This window comes from Scardinius erythrophthalmus, assembly GCF_964197995.2.
Source record: "Scardinius erythrophthalmus genome assembly, chromosome: 9".
NCBI classification, from domain to species: Eukaryota; Metazoa; Chordata; class Actinopteri; order Cypriniformes; family Leuciscidae; genus Scardinius; species Scardinius erythrophthalmus.
Genome location: NC_138229.1, coordinates 43,912,915 through 43,933,149, shown reverse-complemented (window position 1 = coordinate 43,933,149; position 20,235 = coordinate 43,912,915). Strand labels below are relative to the sequence as shown.

The window sequence follows — 20,235 nt, the reverse complement described above, 5'->3', positions numbered from 1 at the left end:
TAGTTACTGTTAAATGTATTAAAAATGCATTAAAGTATATTTGTATTGTAGGTCTACTAAAAACACACTCAAGTACATTTTTAATACATTTAATAGTACATCTTTTTCACCTGGGTATGTATACTGAATCAAACTTGCCTATAATAATAATAATAAAAAAAATGCATTAAAGTAGGCTATATTTGTATTGTAGGTCTACTAAAAACACACTCAAGTACATTTTTAATACATTTAATAGTACGTCTTTTTCACCTGGGTATGTATTCTGAATCAAACTTAAGTAGCCTATAATAATAATAATAATAGGATAATAATAATAATAATAGAATAATAATCTAATTCGGGCCTCACTGAACCATTGGGTTCCTCCAGATGCTGGCTTTAACATAAGAGATCTTCCAGGAACCACTTAAATGTTAAAAGATCTTCCAATAACCCTTTTATCGCATTCAGGTTCCTCTATTTTCCCCCAAAGCACTTCGAGGTCTCATGGTAATGAAAAGGTGACTCCAGAACCTCTGAAGTAAATACAAAGTGCTTAAAGGATCCCATAAGTTCCAGCAAGAACCTCAAAGATTGTCAATGGTCCTCCAGTAACCCTACTATAGGAAAAAGAGCTTTGAGGCACCAAAATTACATTTTGAAGTTCCTTGAGTATCCGACAGGATACTTGAGGCTCCTTTAGTTTTTACAGTGCATGACCTTGGCGTTAATATTAAGTAACATTAATATTTGAAAAACATGTCTGCAACTGCAGAAGCACAGAAAATAACACATGAACTGCTATCATAGAGAGAATTGTGTGAGACTTAAATTATCAGATCGTTTGACCTTCATGCCTGGGCAATGTTAGTTCGCTTCAGATTGTGAAATGTCTTGTGGTGCAACTCTTCAAAAAGTCACTAATGATAATAAATCAAAACTTTTCTTGAAAATAAAATATTTTGAAAACACATGAAACTATCATGAACACAAACAATGCATTTATGATCTTGGCACAATAAAAAGAAAATATTTTCCTTTGTCGTCTTACAAGTCATTGACCCGTTTGCTCTTCTTTTAATCTTAGTTCTGTCTAGGAGAAACAGTTGAAATAACAGATAATATACAGAGAGACTTTTCTTTCCAACAGCAGCAGTGCTTTAGCCTAACCTCAGTTTTACCATGGTAAAGCAGCATAAGCTTGTATTTTGATGTTTGTGAAAACGATTAACCCTGGCATACACTCAATTACTCTTACTGTAACTGTGTGTGAGCCGCACAGATCCTCGGTGTCCCGTCGGTTACCCGTCTCACCTGCCACAAACACACGGATCCTCCTGAGGTCAGCTGATGATTGAGCTCACCTGTGCAGGTTTACAAGCCATTCTCCAATGTTAGAAGAAACTGCACAGTATTAAGGCCTGTTCACACCAACTATGATAAATATAAAGATAACTGTATCGAAAACTATATTGGCGCCCATACCAGCAGACGATATCATTTAGTTTTTTCTAAGCGCATGTCTGTTTATCACTTTAAATGCTCGCGCTCTTTAAAGAAGGATGGATTCTGATTGGTTGTCAATGTTTTTATCGTTCATCAGCTGGATAAAATCTGAAAGTGACTGCAACAATATCGTTTCTCTGTGCCATTATCCTTATAGCTGTGGTGTGAACTCTGCAATTCTTTAACCCTTGTGTGGTGTTCATAGTTTTGTTATTCAGCCAGTGTTCGTTGGTCTGGTGGACCCGCTGCATTTTTGGGCTTTTAATTCAACACTATCAAAATATTTTATGTTAAAATACTCAACAGATGTTTAATTCATCCCAATTACAAGCAATATAAACAGCATATATGGTATATCTTCTCTTTACCTTTGTTAGATCACATTTAAGAACTGAACCTTGTGCGGGAACGCAGGGGTAGAAACACAAAACACTTGCACTCACACTTACACACAATCTCTCTCTCACACGCACGCACGCACGCACACACAAATAACGGATTGAGAACACCTTGATGCATTTTACATATAACCTTAAATAACACACTCACAAGAACGAGGGAGAAACGAGGAAGAACATGTAAAAGGTCTAATAATAATACATTTATGAGCACTACAGTCACTGAACAAATGATTTGTCAGTTTAACTGAAAGAATAAAGGCATAGTTACTTTTTTGTGCATTGTTCTTTGAATTGTTGATCTATATCATTGTGTTCTGTGTAATAACTTGAATGCAGCCAGTCACACACTCCGAAGAGGTGCTTCTACATTCCCTGACATTGCCTCGACTTTGCTTTTCAACTCGGAAAAACGAAATTGCTCGGAAAACGCAAAAATAATAGCCTGGGAAAACCCAGACAACTTCCGGCAAATTCAGATTTGCTCGAGAAGTAAGTCTGGCAAAGAGCTCATTCAAGCCCATTTCCATGGCCTAAAAATCGCGGCACCAATCAGAAACGTTGGGGCGGGCTTTACACAATGATGATCGCTCTGATTGGTTTTTGGTCTATCCAACTGCGCCCAGAGGCATTTGAGTGACGCCCGTTGGTGACGCCCCTTTGGAAATGATATGTCTATGGAGCTTTGCCAGACCATAACTCAGTTACTACTGAGAATGGTCTGGTTTTAACCAGGCTACAAAAATAAACAATTTTCCCTCGATCAAATGTATACGTTTTCAGTGATGTGCAACCTGTACATATCTGTTCACATCTCAAAAAATGTGTTTTGGGGTTACATGACCCTTTAATATTGAGAACGATTTTTAGAACTATATATTTATCGTTATAGTTATCGTCCTTGGTGTGAACAGTTCTTTAGAATTTTTTTTGATAAATGATAGATTAAAAAAAACAGCCTTTTCCTCTGTTTAAGTCAAGTCATCTTCATTTATAAAGCGCTTTTTGCAGATTGTTTCAAAGCAGCTTTAGTGATAATAGGAAATTAATGGAACAGAGATTATTTTGGCTTTACCGCAGCTCTAGAATAAAATTATTGTCCAGTTTAAGTACGTTTTCGATTTATTCATTTCCATTGTAAAAATAATTCGTTATTAACTTAGGGGCTGTTTTCAACTGAAAACAAAAAAACTTTTAATGCACTCTGGCCGTTCATTTACACAGCATTGGTGGCCTGAGAACTCAAACTTTGAAATAGGGTTCAAAGTGCAAGTTTTTGAAAACAAGTTTTGAAACATACCATTATCATCTCTGTGTAAATGTCAAAAACGTGAATAGTTTAGTCTATAGGCATGTGCATTTGAATGCGTATGTGCGCGGGCGCATAGTCTTTCTTTACAAAGTGACATCGCCAAATTACTTGTCTGACCTGCATTATATAGCGTTTTTAGTCGTTTCCACGGATCCATGTGAATAGGAATTATTTTAATAACATTGTCATCTGTACAGGGGGAAAGAGAAGGGGAGGAGGAAGAGTCTAGTTGACGCAATCTCTGCTGACACTTCAGGGCTGCGTTGTCATCATGTCCAGGCGCAGGTCCACCATCTCATCTGGATACGGCCTGGATCCGGCAGACTACGGTAAACCTCGGGATAAACCGAGAGAATAATATTAGCATAGATGCCATTCTTCTTATGATGTAACGAGTACATCAGGATTTATGGGAAGTGTTCCCGGTTCCGGCTGACCTAATCTATGCAGCCTATCATTGAATTATAGAAGTCTATAATGTATTATGTGAATGCTAGGTCAAAGAGATGTGTCTTTAATCTGGCTTTGAACTGACAGAGTGTGTCTGCTTCCCGGACAATGTTAGGAAGACTGTTCCAGAGTTTTGGTGCTAAATAGGAGAAGGATCTACCACCAGCAGTCGATTTTGATATTCTAGGTATTAGTAACTGGCCGGAGTTTTGAGATCGTAATAGACGTGAAGGACTATAATGCGTTAAGAGCTCGCTCAAGCACTGCGGAGCTAAACCATTTAGTACTTTGCAAGTAATTAGCAATATTTTTAAATTTATACAATGTTTAATAGGGAGCCAATGCAGTGTTGACAGAACCGGGCTAATATATTCATACTTTCTGGTTCTGGTAAGAACTCGAGCTGCTGCGTTTTGAACTAGCTGTAGTTTATCTATTAAGCGTGCAGGGCAACCGTTTTATGTACGTATCCTAGAGACAAAGACGAATTAATGATATTAATGTAACATTATGGAACTTTTCTTTATCAGCATTACCTAGTTCCCTTTAATAGACGTGAAGGACTATAATGCGTTAAGAGCTCGCTCAAGCACTGCGGAGCTAAACCATTTAGTGCTTTGTAAGTAATCAGCAATATTTAAAATGTATTCAATGTTTAAAAGGGCGTGTTCAGCGAGGTCTGCAACGGGAGAGAGAGACAGGAGACGAGCAGCACATAAGCGGGTCAAGTACAAAATGACATACACCTGTGTCTCGCTCGATAATTGGCGTGAAGGGAGCAGATAAAAGCCACCTGGAAGCAGGAAGCAAGGAGAGAGAAGCTGAGGACTCGTGTGGATGCTGAATACTCAGGAGAGCTGCGTGTGAACTATGTTTGTGTGATCGCGACTATTGTTTGGTTCTTTGAATTATCAAAATAAAACACATGAGTCCTCAGCTTCTCTGCAGCTCTTAAGCAGATTTTATATCAGACAAATAAGCATATCTAATAGTTTTTAAGACCTTTCTTTACGCAATCATGCTATTTTTCCACGAAATGCGAAAAATTTCTACCAGCTCCATCCATATGCTCCATTTTTCTGGCTGCTCTCTTAAGGGCCCGAGTGTGCTCGTTGTACCACGGCGTTGGACTATTTTCTTTAATCTTCTTTAAGCGCAACGGAGCAACTGTGTCTAAAGTGCTGGAAAAGAGAGAGTTAAAAGTTTCTGTTGCAATATCGAGTTCTTCTTAACTATCTGGGATGCTGAGATGATGAAACTGATCAGGAAGATTATTGATAAAGCAATCTTTAGTGGCAGAAGTGATAGGTCTAACATATTTGTAACAATGGTTTTAGCCAGGTTTCTGTCAAACACAGCACATCTAGGTAATGATCTGTAATCATATAATTTACAATAAGTGCTTTTGAAGAAAGGGATTGAATATTCTGTAACCCAAGCTTTATCATTTGTTCATCTGTATTATGTTTTTTATCTGTTGAACATGAATTACATTTTTAAACTGAAATGGGTTTAAGAGTTTTTTGTATTCACTAATTCAGGGAGCAGACACAGTCTCTATATGATGATATCTAGGTGAAAGAGGCTCTATGTGATGGGATACTATGACGTGAGACAGCTAGCAGATGGTTGGTTTAGCCAGTCTGTCTGCTTTCTGACCTGGGCCCCAGTTTGTCAAGGTTCAACTCTAAAGCTAGGTTTATACTCGCCGTGATCGCACAAGTGTGAAGCTGCGCACGGCAAAAATGACGTCACTGGCGGTCGTGCGCATGGCCCCATTCCGCTTGTTGCTGACTTCGAGGCAAATCTAGCCGAGCGTGTCTCATCACACCGGCACCCAGTTTGCACGTCTAAATTAGTTGCTTATATTTACAAAATGAGCATACAATAGCATAATAAGCCTTTTTAAAGAACATAAAGGTCCATGTTTAATATAAATGTTCACAAAACTTAATTAAATATTTAGTGAAATTAGAAAATATTAAAGAGATTGTTAATTTAGTTGTGTACATACATGTTCTTATATCCATATATTTTGTTCTCAATGTCACAAGTAATAATCTCAGGGTTTACTGGATTTTAAAATATTTTTTTGTAGTGTGGTATTGGTGGTGGTGTACTAGAGTAAACACTGGCACGTGTTTACTCTAGTACACCACCACCAATACCACACTACAAAAAAATATTTTAAAATTCCTGATGGTTTAGAGGACAATTTGTTTCAAAGAATAGTACAACGTTTCAAAGTCATTTAAAAAAATAGTACAACTATTTTCGAGTATAAATTTCGAGCACGTCGAGTATAAATGCCTGATCCATTTGGGGAGGCTCGCGCTGCGGAGCCAGGCAAAAGTATAAACAAGGTTATGTGCCATATTACTAGAGCAGGGTTCACCAATCTCGGTCCTGGAGGGCCGCTGTCCCTGCAGAGTTTAGCTCCAACCAGCTCCAACACACCTGTTTGAAAGTTTCTAGTGTGCCTAGATTGGTGAACCCTGCACTAGAGAGAAGAGCAGCACCATCCCAGGAGGGATGAATACCATCTCTTTTCAACAGGTCAGGTCTGCCCCAAAAACTTTTCCAATTGTCTATGAACCCTATATTATTTTGCGGACACCACTTAGACAACCAGCCGTTGAGCGAGGACAGTCTACTAAGTATATCATCACTCCGGCGAACAGGAAGGGGGCCAGAGCAAATTACAGTGTCTGACATCGTACTTGCGAGTTATAATAATCTTAGAAAATAATAATCTTAGGGCATTTACGATTTGATTTGATGTCAGGCGCTCTGGCTCCCGTCAAACATGTGACTATAGTGGCCTGGTGTTTTGCCCCGCGACTACAGCGCCTCATCATCACCCAGTTGCCCTGCTGCGAGGGCTCTACAGCCGGAGCTGAACAGTGTACAGAGTTCACTAAGCTAGTCACATCCAAAGCAGTATCTAAAGCCCTTGCACTCTTACTATCCTCGATTAAAGTTTGGATGCGTGTCTCTAGTTCTGAAATCATCTCCGTCAGCCTGATTATCTCCCTGCATTTATCACATGTGAAGCCCTCAGTGCTGACAGAGAAGGCTTTGCTATACATGTGGCAGGCGGTGTAAGTGACAATAACAGGAGATGACATGACTCACTGTGTTTGTTGACTGATCCTACTCACCACAGTTGTTTGATGGCACAAGAGAAAAAAGATGACAAGTACAGATACCAGGTTAACAGGCTAGGGCTAGCAAAATGTTTGCACGTTGTGCCAGCGATAACGAGCTAGCAATGTAAGGTTAATGTGACAGATAATATTAGATAATATCAGATACAGTGTGATGATTAAGTTATACTAATCAATATAAACAGCAAGGAAAGATAGGGAATGGAGATTAAAACGAAGCTATACGGAGCAACAAACACAATCCACTCAGGCAGACAGGAATCCGCTGTGCAACAGTGAAAACTCTACGGTTTGTGCCAAATCTAATAATGCATCTAGAATCTAATTAAATATCTGCAACATCCCAGTGAATTCATTTACTGTGATCATGTTCTCATTATGAATGTGGACGGATGAGTCACAGTGACTTGAGTTAGAAGAAGAGCCCATTATGAATCACTGCATCTCATTTAAAATCATACAAATAAAGGCCAGGTAAATGTAAGGCATGTACGACATCGAGTATGAATTTATATGACAGCTGGAGTGTGTAAAGGGGTTTGAGCTTGTCATGCTTATGTGAACTCAGACAACAAGGAAGAGAGGATACAAATGCATATATATATATGTTTATAATAATGACCAAAATATATCAAACATGGAAAACAGAACTAAACGAACCATCACAGAAGGAGAAACACAGAGGAAACACGAGGGCTTATACACACGAGTAATAAGACTGACAAGACACACCAGCAAACAATCAAGGGGAAACAAAGCAAAACTACAAACTAACAGACTACAACACAAAAGCACAAAGAACACAAACAGGAGATACATAACAGATCTATGACATGTCACGTCTCATGGCCATCAAACAGGAAAACACAGTCGTTGTACTTCAATACTCTCTTTATTACAAAATCTTATATTGCTGAGGTTTACACTGTACAAAGGACAGTATATCATACATCGCTGTATTTACAAAATACACTTCTGTATATCAGAGCTAAAAGGCAAACGACTTCAACCACCGCAAGCATCAAATAAGGCAAGAATACTGTATCGACAGTACAGAGATGCATTTGAAAGAGCGATTCATACCCTGAAGAAAAGCGTCATGACTCAAAAACATCAGCATGAAAATAGACATTTTCCATAGAAATATTGACAGAATCATTGTTTCTCCTTCTTCAATGACTCACAAACAGTCTCATAAATGTACAGAATCTGAGAATGGGTTTTGTGCTTGTAAACACGCACCAGTCGACAGGGATCTATAGTGTGTGTGTGTGTGTGTGTGTGTGTGTGTGTGTGTGTGTGTGTGTGTGTGTGTGTGTGTGTGTGTGTGTGTGTGTGTGTGTGTGTGAGACAGCGCTCGTCATGGACAGGTTGTTGACCTCCATGTCAACAGATGTTCAGTGCACCCTTGTGTCCCCATAGACCTCTCTATCTGACCTCATTCCCATCAAAGCATCTGCCGCTCTCAGGTAAACACCACGGTAACAATCCGAATACTGTAGAAAACGTATAGTATCTAATAGCTTCAGTCTTTTAACAGAGCTGTTGACATTATTAAAGTGAATGCTGATGACAGAATCGTGTCCAATCATTAACACTTCAGATTAAGATTTCATAAAATTGGCACATATTCAGCATGTTGAGGTTTGTCCCTGCTAATCACACACTATATCACTGTTTATATACAGTGGGGTCCAAAGGTCTGACGATCTGGGACTCGAAATACAATTTAAACCTGGAAAGAAAAGGAAAGTTTTAAGATTCTTTATTCAGAGCTGCTGAAAGACTGACGCATTCGTCTTCATTTCCACATTGATAACAGAATTTGTAATGAAAACTAAAATTAAATAATAAAAAATAAGTCTTTTCAATATTGCATCAGACTTTTTGGACCCAACTGTATGAATATAAATGTCATATTGTAGTTTATAGTGTTAGAACAGTCTGTCAGTGTGACTGCAGCCGATGATGAAGATGAAGCTTTCTTTAGACTGCTATTAAACTCCCTGATTTCTCTTGTTCTATAAACACACACTGCTTTGAAACAATGCGTACTTTACATATAAACTCTCTGTATCCTGATGTAAGGCTTTGGAAGCATCAGAAATATTGGTATTGTATTATTATTAAATCAGAGTGCAGCTATAAATGTGTTATTAACATTGGAGAGCTCTGATTTGTATTCCTCCAGTGTTGTAAGCAGTATCAACCTTTAGAAAAATGTGTAGCATGTGATGAAGAGAAAATGAATTAAAAAACAAAATCCCAGTGCACTGTTTGTTTGGATGCAGAGCGTGTGCTTGTTCTATTGCCGTCTATCTGTTAGAAATGTGTCTCATGCACACACTATCACACTCATTCAAATGCACTGGAGAGTTTCATACAAAATAATGCACAAACTCTAATTGTGAGAACATCTAGTATGTACAGTTCATATAAGATGTTGGCTTAGGATGCATATAAAATGACGCCTTGCAAAAGATCACTTGAGGCTTAGAACGTTTCCGCAGCGCCACCGAATCCTTCATGTTTCAAAGACCATGGACATTCACAACCCATTTACTTCAATGACTTGAGTGGGAAAGAAATGCAGGACGGCACCTGAACTCATCCGGGAGGAAGTGATGTGATGGGGAGAAGTCTTTAAAAGAGCGTGAAGTGAAGAATCATTCACAGCAAGGGCAGGAATGTGTTATGAAAAGCTAAATCATGAGAATCTTAATGCTTACTCAGTGAACAGGGAACGTTCTGGCAAGGTTCTCTCAGAGTTACCAACAAACGTTCTTCCAGTAACGTTTATAGAACGTTCCTTCAAAGTTATCTGGTCTTTAATAACGTTCTCAAAACGTCAGCACAAATACATTATTTATACATCGTTCATGGAACGTTTTTTACCTGAAACGGTTAGTTGGACGTTCGTCTAACGTTTTTTAAATGTTCCTGCTTTTTTCAGAACGTTCAGAGAACAGTTAAAAGTAACGTTCCCATAATGTTTGCAAAATGATCAAATGGAACGACCCATTAACATTCGCATGACCACGAAAAAAAACAAAAAAATGTTTTTAAAACATTTTTAAAAAATGGACATTTTGAACAATAAGGGAAATAACGTTAGCAAAACGTTCTCAGAATGTGTTATTGGGTATAAAGGGAAGACACGGCTGATTCTGTCCACCTGCAGACGTGGCTCCTACACCTCCTCCTCTTTGGTCTCCTCCTCTTCTCCGACTGAAGGCACATTGGAGCTGTGAGCGTGCGTCCCCGCAGTGCTGCTCATGCCGAGCCTGGCCGCGAGGCCCGAGGCCACGGACGAGTTGCTGTCCGCCTTGGTCTGCGTGCTGCTGCTGCGGGCGATGGCGTGGACCCTGCGCTCCAGGCCGCTGGTGTGATGGGGCGCTCGGATGCCGGCGTCCTGCGCTTTGCCCTCCAGGAAGTACGTGAGCATCTGACCTTTACCCTTCACGCTGACATTGCCACGGCACACCAGATCGTAGTCGTTCTGAAGCTGGCGGTAGACGTCATCTGTCACCTGGAGGGGCATTTATGTTCAAGTCAATATACGTACATGCGTATTTATTTCTGCGTGCGTGTGTAAATATGCACAGTAAGTATGTTCCTCGTCCACAGTTATTTTGCATACAGAAAAATCAATTCAGGACCTTAAAGATGTTTGCAGTGACATAATTTAATATTATGACACAGTAAGCAGCGCTAAAGGTGCGTCACAATTTGTATATGTATGCACTATTCTATAATACCCTGGTAATCCAGAGTTCTCGCGAGAGCACAAGTTGAGTTTGCTCAGCGAGTTACTCTGGTGTCGAGTAATGATGCTCATTAAATATGCCCCTCGATCTGAGCTGCACCAATCACATCGGGTTATCTGATATAGGCGGGCCAGAGGCGAGATGACGACAGCGCTGTGACGTCGAAGTCATTAGTGAACATTGCGAGATGGCTATGGATGAACACCAGTTGTTTGAAACGGCTTTGGCCGCTACAATGAACGAGTTAGACTTGGCTTTTATCTAAAAGAGGAACAGAAGACGGCGCTCGAATCATTCCTTTGCAAGAAGGATGCACTTTTGCTGTTTTGCCGACCGGATACGGTAAGAGTCCAATCTACCAGTTAGCTCCGCTGCTAGCTAAGCGTATGGGGCTTGTTGTGATTGGTCGTAGTGTTATCCAGTTGAGTGCCGTGAGATTTTCAAATGCATGCTTGGTGCCGCCCCTCGAGCTGGCCGATTTTCATTAGTCGATGCCAGACCATTAATCTTTTAGATTTAGGTCTGGATTTCCAGGCTAATTCTATGATGTTTTTAAGTATAAATAGTGTGAGTAGTTAGCCTGGGAAAACCCAGACTACTTCCGGCGAATTTCAATTCTCTCTTCAGGATAGTCTGGAGAAGAGCCCATTCAAACTCATTACTGTGCCGCCGAAATCGCGGCACCAATCAGAAACGTTGGGGGAGGGATTTACATGATGACGACAGCGCAGCGACGCTGAAGGAGTTCTCACGCAGTGAAAAATACATTGCGGAGCAGAGAGGAGACTGACAACTCGCTGGCAGACAGGACAGAGCAGGCTACTTTTCGGTTACGTTTGATATTAAACATATTAAACAAAGTCTCAGCTTTCAAATTTGGTAATTTTTTAAAAAGAAATTTAAACAATAAATACCGTTTTGTGGCTCTTTAATGTGCCGTGACAGATCGCTGTAGAGCATCAGTTAAAGCTGTTCTTGTGAACCGATCATCTCTTCCTTCTAGTTAATTTATAGCCTCAAATAAACATGAACAAACATAAGAAGGAATGTTGTTTTAACCACGGAAAGGCGTCAGTACACTCCGTTTTTCAAGTTCAAATCCTCCTTTGTTAATCTACTCTCCTGACTGCTTTGTCGGACAAAATGGCGGATGGCAAAGTATGATTGGTCAGATCACCTGTCAATCAAGCTGAGCTACGTCGGTTGGTGACGCCCCTTTGGAAATGATTTGTCTACATAGCTTCCCCAGGCCCTTCACTCAGTTTCAACTGAGAAGGGTCTGGTTTTAACCAGGCTAGTGAGTAGTGTGTTCACACTGAAAATTCCATTAGGAAAAAGTGCATTTTAAATACCCGGATGATGCACTAAATTAACAGAAAAAACGAAGTGTGGAACGTCATGCACTCGACTGTCGCAGCTTTAATAACGTAGTGGGGGGGGGTGGCATCAGACTTTTTTGTAGTGACTCTCTCATTCATCAAAATGAACAAATCTTTTTTCAAGTCTTTTGTTCATTTAAGTGGCTTTAAATCTTATACTTTTAACAGCCAATTTCCCTGAACACAAGCACCTACACAATCTTGATCATATTTAGAATTAAGAAATCATTTTAATGCAGCCAAAGATAATTCACAGGGAACATAAATAATAACTTTACCTTCCGAGTCTTCGTTCATCTGTCACGTGACAGACGCAATGACTAGTTTTGTGATTCTCTGCCTGTTTTCTGGATTGACCTTTTGCCTGTGTTTTCTGCCCTACTGCTCATTTGGATTGTTTGCCCATTTCTCTGACCTTTCGCCTGTCGTATGGATTACGATTCTGGATTGTCCCAATAAATCTGCCTTTGGATCTCCAACCCTAGACTTAAAGCAGTTTGTGACAATGTTAACATTAAAAATAAAGAAATTTTATAAAAAATATATATATTATTTGCATTGCATTAATAGTTTATTGCTATGAAAATGTTTTTCAAACCTTTTTAAGACCTGCACAAATAAAATGAATACTGTGTGTCTGGGTAGGGCAATGTCTATGATAACATCCGAACCATGCAGATTTAAACAACTTTACAGTTCAAATAGCCTAATTCATTGCAAAAAATGCTTTTCTAACTTAGTATGTTGGTCTTGTCTCCAGTCCAAATCACTAAAATAGATTTTTTTTGCCTAAAACAAGCAAAATGATCTGCCAATGTGGTAAGAAAAATAATATTATTTTCCATTTGAATTAAGATTTTTTTTTTTATTGTTTTCCATTTGAATTAAGATTGTATTTCTTTTCCATTTGATAATTTCCAGATCATTTAGCTTGTTTTAAGCAAAATTATCTGCAAATGGGGTAGGAAAAATAATTCTTGTTTTAAGCAAAAACTTTTGAGCTATAATAAAATAATAAAAATGTATTATTATTATTTTTTATTTAGTTTTTTTTAGAAAACAAGATATCATTTCTTATGTCATTTTACTTATCTAGTAAATGCTTCTTGATTTAAGAATTTTTAGGTATTTGGACTGACAAAAATACTGAGTAAAAATGCATTTTTTTGCAGTGTACATGATTTGATCAAAAAAATTAAAAAGTTTAAAATGACAAACCTTCCATTTCAGCCTGTAGACATTTTTTAAAACAAAAGGGATGAGTAAAAATGATTTTTTGTATAAAATGTTAAGGATCCTAAAAGTAGGCCTTACTTACTATATGCAAAATGTTTTTTTTTTTTTTTTTCATTTTGACATGCGACCTGAACATGTTTTGTGAAATTCCTCCATAAAGACATAAATCACATGCATCACTGTGTCTGGCACATACCTGGATCTTCCCCGGGACCCCAGTGCTGTCCATTCGGCTGGCCACGTTCACCGTGTTCCCCCAGATGTCATACTGTGGCCGTCGAGCCCCGATCACCCCCGCTACCACTGGACCCACGTTAATACCTGCGCATTCAGAGATACAGACATCAGAACACATCCTCAACCGCGACTGCATTAACTGACAACGGGGACATGAGCGCACTTTTTGAGGTTGTTGTATTCGGTCATTGTCGTGTCTTTAATAGTATTGTAGAAGAAGTATAGTAAAACTTGAATTAAATATTTTCAATATTTTTATATAATTTAAATATTTAAAGAGTTAGTTTTTACAAATTAACATTCTGTCATTACTTTCTCATTTATGCAATCGCCAGATCCTTTTATCCAAAGCAGCTTGTATTGCATTGAAGTTATACTGTACATTTGACATGTTTTACATGTACTGTACATTTTTCAACCGTTTTTGCTCACACAATGAACGTCAGTGGTGTCCAGAACAGCAAAACACAAACCACACTGACCTTCACTGAACGCAAAATAAAGCACTGAAAGCTTTTTCAAAATATCGTTTGTGTTTCACTGCTAGAAAATAATACAGGTTTGTACATGCACAACATGACGAACTGAATAAATAAAAAAAATTTAATTTTTTTCTCAGATATTTCAAAAAAGCTTCTTAAATATAATTCTTGCTTCTCTTCACAAATGGTAGAAAAGTGCAGATTTGGCGGAGGGACTGAGGCGAACACAGCAGTAAAGGTTGACCAAAGCTTACCCACTCTCAAGACAAAGTCATTATATGACTGATAGTTGATTTCATCAAGAACGTCAAACATTTCAATGGCATAGTCTGCTATGGTGCTCAAGTGGGCAGCACTGGATTTCTTTGCCTATAAAGGAGAAAACAAATAATGTTCACAGATGTTCTGTGGGTATTTCTGCATGTTTAAATATGCGGCTGGTTTAGTGACCTTGGTCCCGATGGTGGGCACCAGCCCCACCGCTGCCATGTATGTGCTGCCGATGGTCTTGATCTTCTCGATGTCCTTGTAGCACTCTTTGTCCATGAGCTGCAAAACAGGGGAAACAGGACTGAATAGATCAGGAGTGCCAGCATTGAACAGGAATGTTTGACGGTGTCCTGTAAAAGTAGGAGAATGACCTCGTCGAAGTCAGCAATGATCTCGTTGAGCAGTCGCAGGCACTCGACGCCCATGTTGTTTCCATCCAGCTCGATGTAGAAGTCGTTGAAGTTGGGAATGGAGGCAAACAGCACTCCCACCTGAGCATAGGACTGGTAGTAAAGATCCTGCCACACGAGAACCAGACAGTCAGCTCAGCGACCTCTTACATTAGTGTGCTGGGGACATTGATGTGAAGGCCTCTCACCATGTTTCTGGGGTTGGACAGGAGGAAGTGTTGAGCCACGTGAGCGGGCAGCAGGTTGAAGAGAATCCTCTTGTTGTCCAGCTTGACTTTCTCCATGCCGTCTCTCTCCTCCTCGGCCTGAACACAGACACACACACACACACACACACACACACACACACACACACATTCAGTGGGATAATCCCAGCGGACAGGGAACGTTCTGTCAAAGATATGAACAAACGTTCTTCCTGTAACATTAATAGAACGTTCAAAGGTATCTGTTCTTTAATAATGTTCTCTAAACGTTTGCACAAAAACATTATTTACACATCATTCATGGAGCGTTTTTTTCTTTTCTGAAATGTTTTAGTTGGATGTTCTTTAAACATTTTTTAAATGTTACTTGTTTCAGATCGTTCAGAGAACATTATATTTACATGATGGGGGTTGAACTTCTGCGTTCCTGAGAAACGTTTCGTTCACTTGCAGGACGCTTGTGACGGAGATAATATGAGGTGGGAGGAAGAACTACATCTCAGTGCTTTTGCAACTAAACACAAAAATTATTTACGAATCTTTTGTTGTGAATCAGTGGTTCAGAGCATGTATTAAACTGTTAAAGTCACGTGATTTCAGTAAACGAGGATTCGTTACGTCATAACTGTTTCCAAACGTTTGGAAATGTCAATGGTTCACCACTAGGGGGCGATGATCTCTGTGAACCCATGAATCATGCAGATTCACTGAGACTGAACAAGTGTTTGTGGGTTTTACCTGATCTCTGATCAGTTTTATACATTTGTAGACATTTTAATGAGGTATTTGTATAATTGAAATAAATAATAGTAGTTAATAACCTCTGTTTAGCTGAGCCATCCATAAAACAAATAAAACAAGCCCTGAAAATCGATAAAATAATCTATATTATACAGACACTTAATTGATACTTTGCAGTCACGTGACTACCACGGATACCTGGCGGGCAACAAACGGGTATTTTCAACGTTGAGTCCTGTAGTTCCAGGTCTTTCTAGTAGCTAGCAAGTCTGTTAGCGAGCTAGCAGCATAACTATGGACTAGGATTAACTCCAAGGTAGCTAAATTGTGTAAAGCAGACAAGTTTTTTTTTAAGATAATCGAGCATTAATAATTCCTCCGTAAATAATCTAGCTCTACTGTTGGGTCATCTCTGGTTCTCATTGAAAATCATAGATATCGCAAACCTCACAACAACCTATCACACACTTCTGTTATTGTTAGCAAAAGACGACGACTGTTGGTGCGTTCAAGTCCTCCTGGGAAGTTCGTACGTACGAGGTGGGAAGTCGTGCTTATAACGGCATGTGCGTTCAAGTCACTTTCGTCGGAGCAAAATGGCGGAGTACTTTCTCTTAATTAATTACACAAAAATAAGTAAGGTTCTTAAACTCTTGTTCTAGAAAATGAAGAACAAAGAAATGTACAACAGGTGTACTTTGTATTTTTATGTTTTTAATTAATTTATGAAGCCACTGCCAACACATCGTTACATGTTGCATTGTTATATTATAATACTATCATATTCTGTGTTGGCGATTAGCTAACTGCGCTGTAAATAGAAAAGCCTGACAATATCACAGCTAAATACCTTTACGTATTGTGTATTCCGCCATGTTAATCACTGACACGCCCCCAACTCGTACAGATCGGAGCTTAGAGAAAATCCCCAGCTCCCCACTGGTATTTACGACATTGTGGTGGCGTTCAAGTGCGTTCAACTCGTTAATACGATCTATACGAGATGACTTGAACGCACCAACTGTGCGTTCACACCGCCGCCGGCGAGAGCGTCAAAGTGCCCGGAAGTCATTAATTTTCAATGAATTTTGCCGCTCTCGCCGGCGGCGGTGTGAACGTACAGTTAGCTAGCTTAGACTCATAACACAAACAGCTGACTCGCCGAACCAGCTGGTGAATACTGGTGGTGTTGATTAACAAAACTACAGTAACTTAAAGACACGATTAATTACATGATCATACACCCATTGTATTCAAACAAATGTTGAAATTATCTTTGATGGTAATATGTACAGACGTGTGTATACTGTGAAGGTTGCTTATCTCATCTGAGGTTAGTGCATCCAATTGCACAACAACTTTCTGGCATGTCGTTTACACCTCAAAACACCAACTTTTGTATCGTAAAACTGGCGACCCTGGATTATTTTACTGGGTTTCGTTGCTGGAGAACGACGTTCTTGCCCGCCAGCCAGTACTTGTGACGTCACGTGCAAAGTATCAATATTTAATAGTATTAGATAGCTCATTAATTGCATCTGATAGGATATACTTTCAACTGACATTTGCAATGGGTTTGTAGAAGCTGTTTTATTGCTGTTTGGCCTGAGTTTTTGTTGCATTTACACTGTTCTGACCAGCATGTGTCGCTTTGAACGCTTCAAAAAAGTGAATCATTTTGCAAAGCAATTGGTTCAATTGATTTCTCCCATCACTACCAGACAGACATCAGTCCAAGGGAATCCATCAGAGCAAACGTGAAAACAGGCAAAAAGCCCAAATAATCCAAATAAGGGGGAAAAGGCTTAAATCAAGTCCAATAAACATGTAAGGTCAAGCACAGGTAAACCCAGTCCCAATAATAATCCAAAAACTATCAGAGATGTTTGCAAGGCAAGACAAAACTTCGCACTAAAATAGGTCACTTCTAAAAACTTACATAAAGCCCAATGGGGGAAAAAATGCTGTTAATGTTCTTTCATAGCAACTTTTATAAATATATATTTTGTTTATAAAAAAATGAAACTTAATGTAATTTATGACATTTATGCCATTAATGTCAAAACTCAGAGTGGAATATTGAAATAAGGTGTTACCCACAATACTTTTGCTAAGAGAACTTATATAATTAAAAAAATTATAATAATAATAATTCTCCTATCTCATATTTTTCCATCACCATGTCCCTCCCTGCTGTGTTCCACAGAAGATAAGACAATTCTGTTGAAGTTTTATCACAGCACCTTTTATAAATAAAACAGTTTAAAAATGTAAACTTAGGGCCACTACATTAGCATACCTTCACTGCTATTACCTACTTTCTGTTGAAATGCTGCTTGTTCTGCTAAATTAATACAAAAAATAATGTAAATGTAATATGCATTCAAAAATCTTGATCTGCGACAGACATTGGCTCAGAAGGGATAGGACAGTGAGATTATGGTGTTGGTGTTGGCAGTGTGTCCTGCTCCTCTGAGTGCGTCAGCAGCTGATCCGAGCACAGGCTGGGGTTCTCCACGTACCTGCGTGGCCCAGAGGAAGTCGAGCCGGAGTTTGAGGTCCATCTGTCTGGAGTGAAGGGCCAGAGCGGTGGAGAAGAGCAGCAGGGACACCACGGGCTCCAGACCACGAACACTCAGCCAGCCCCAACTGCTCTCCAAAACACACATCAGCAGAGTCAACTCACTGATCCAAACTGCAGAAAAGCTTTTAGTTGAAACCGGTGTCGTGTAAACGGCCCCTGTCTTGTTTATGAGCCGACTTTAGTTTAGTTCAGTTTAACTTTATTGTTCATTCTGTTTGTCGCAGAGCGGACATTTGACACTTGTATTAATCATATCTCTGAAAATACATCCACATGAATGCTTACACATTGACACGAACACAGAATTAAAGAAATTTCCTAACACCCCATTCAATAATATTAAAAAGATTCATCAGAAAAATCTATTAAAATAGTTCCATAGTGCCAACTATTCTCTTGGATTAATAAAAAATAAATGAACAAAATCACTACCATTGGAACAAATGATTATATATATTTGATGAGACAAAATATCCCAAGGCACTCACGTGGTTAAGCGTAAAAGGCCTTTAATAAATTGGGCTAATTAATTAAAACATTGTTGGGAAGGCTGTGTCAAGCTGAAACGTGTTTTTTAAATGGTTTAATCAATCATTTCAATCAATCATTTATTTATAGAGCACGTTTAAAACACATCCGAAGTTGACCAAAGTGCTTTACGAGGAATAAAAGAAACACAAAAATAAAACCAATATACATACATAAATACCAGACAAGCCAAAAAACATTCAATAGAATAGGTTACCCATCATTATGGGCACTAAGGTTTTGGTTTAATTATTTAGCCAACTTTATTAAAGTTTTTGGTAATACTTTATTTTGATGGTCCCTTCTGAACATTCTGTAGACTATAAGTAACTTTGCAACTACATGTCAACTAACTCTCATTAGAGTATTAGTAGACTGTCTGCTTAATCTGCTGACTCTTCACTGTGTTAGTCCTCCAACAGACTTTCTACTGACTATAAGTAACATGTCAGCTTATTCTAACCCCAACCCTACCACTCTACTAATACTCTACTAATACTCTAATGAGAGTTAGTAGACATGTAGGTGCAATGTTACTTATAGTCAACAGAATGTTCAAAAGGGAACATCAAAATAAAGTGAAACCAAGTTTTTTTTTCATGTTTAACCAAAGTCCCTTTAAGACAAGTCATTTCACTCGGCGGCCATCTTTGAAACGCCTCTCGGGCATGCACATGCCAAAACTATTCGCCAAGTTTACGATTAAATTTCATATTTGAAATCACCAATGAAAATCTGACAAACGTCTCATAAATTTTGTTTCTTCACGCTCAAATCATGACAGAAAACGAAATTTTTCAGCTGGATTAAGCTAATGCACATGCACAGTGGAAGCGTGTCTGACTGTTGACATGTGCTTACACCTCTGTAGAACACACACACACACACACACACATCACACACACACACACACACACACACACACACACACACACACACACACACACACACATGCATATATAAATATATATATGTAGGATTAATTTTCGTTGAACTACACAAGGGCAAAGAGCCTTTTCTGTTGAGGACTCTGGAACCTGTTGCCAAATGAGTTTAAGGCAATACTTGAAATAAAGTCCTTTACATTTCCTTTAAGTGACATATTGTGGTAGTTTTATTCTATGAGTAGTAGTTTTATTTTTTGTTTTTATTTTTTATTTTGTTTAGAAAAGCCTTTCTAGGGACCTGAGATGGAAATTAGCTTTTGCTATACTCTCTATGTGCAATACATATTTTCCAGTTTTGACTGGGATCATGTTTTTTGTACTGTCCCTATACAAATAAACTTATAAATAAATAAATAAAATATATATATATATATATATCTTCTAGCCATAGGAACTTTGAGTGTGTTCCCAGATGGGAGGATTTCAGAAGTAGAGGGAAGGGGATGAGTCCCAGACAGCAACATAGTGTCGGCCCACATCTGGCACCTGTGGATTCAACACGTACCAGATGTGGGCCGGATCTGGGCCGACACTATGTTGCTGTCTGAGTATCTTTAAATATCACAATTGCCTGTTTTTTTAAAGATAATAAAGATTGTTATTTAGATCTTCCTTGTCTCCAACCATCACACG

At 38.9% G+C, this 20,235-nt stretch overlaps 1 protein-coding gene across 1 annotated transcript in view; it reads right to left on the bottom strand.

The window, feature by feature from the left end:
- Window positions 1-10,005: 10,005 nt before the first annotated feature.
- Window positions 10,006-20,235, bottom strand: part of adcy1b (adenylate cyclase 1b) — a gene marked incomplete at its 3' end in the record, with an annotated part of 52,755 nt that continues 42,525 nt past the window's right edge. The window contains exons 14-20 of the mRNA XM_081373635.1: window positions 18,066-18,192; window positions 14,785-14,901; window positions 14,558-14,704; window positions 14,367-14,465; window positions 14,171-14,285; window positions 13,394-13,518; window positions 10,006-10,344 (exon numbers count right to left, since the gene is read on the bottom strand). Of these exons, the coding sequence (XP_081229761.1) occupies window positions 10,006-10,344; window positions 13,394-13,518; window positions 14,171-14,285; window positions 14,367-14,465; window positions 14,558-14,704; window positions 14,785-14,901; window positions 18,066-18,192 (1,069 nt within the window). The remainder of the gene's footprint in view (window positions 10,345-13,393; window positions 13,519-14,170; window positions 14,286-14,366; window positions 14,466-14,557; window positions 14,705-14,784; window positions 14,902-18,065; window positions 18,193-20,235) is intronic.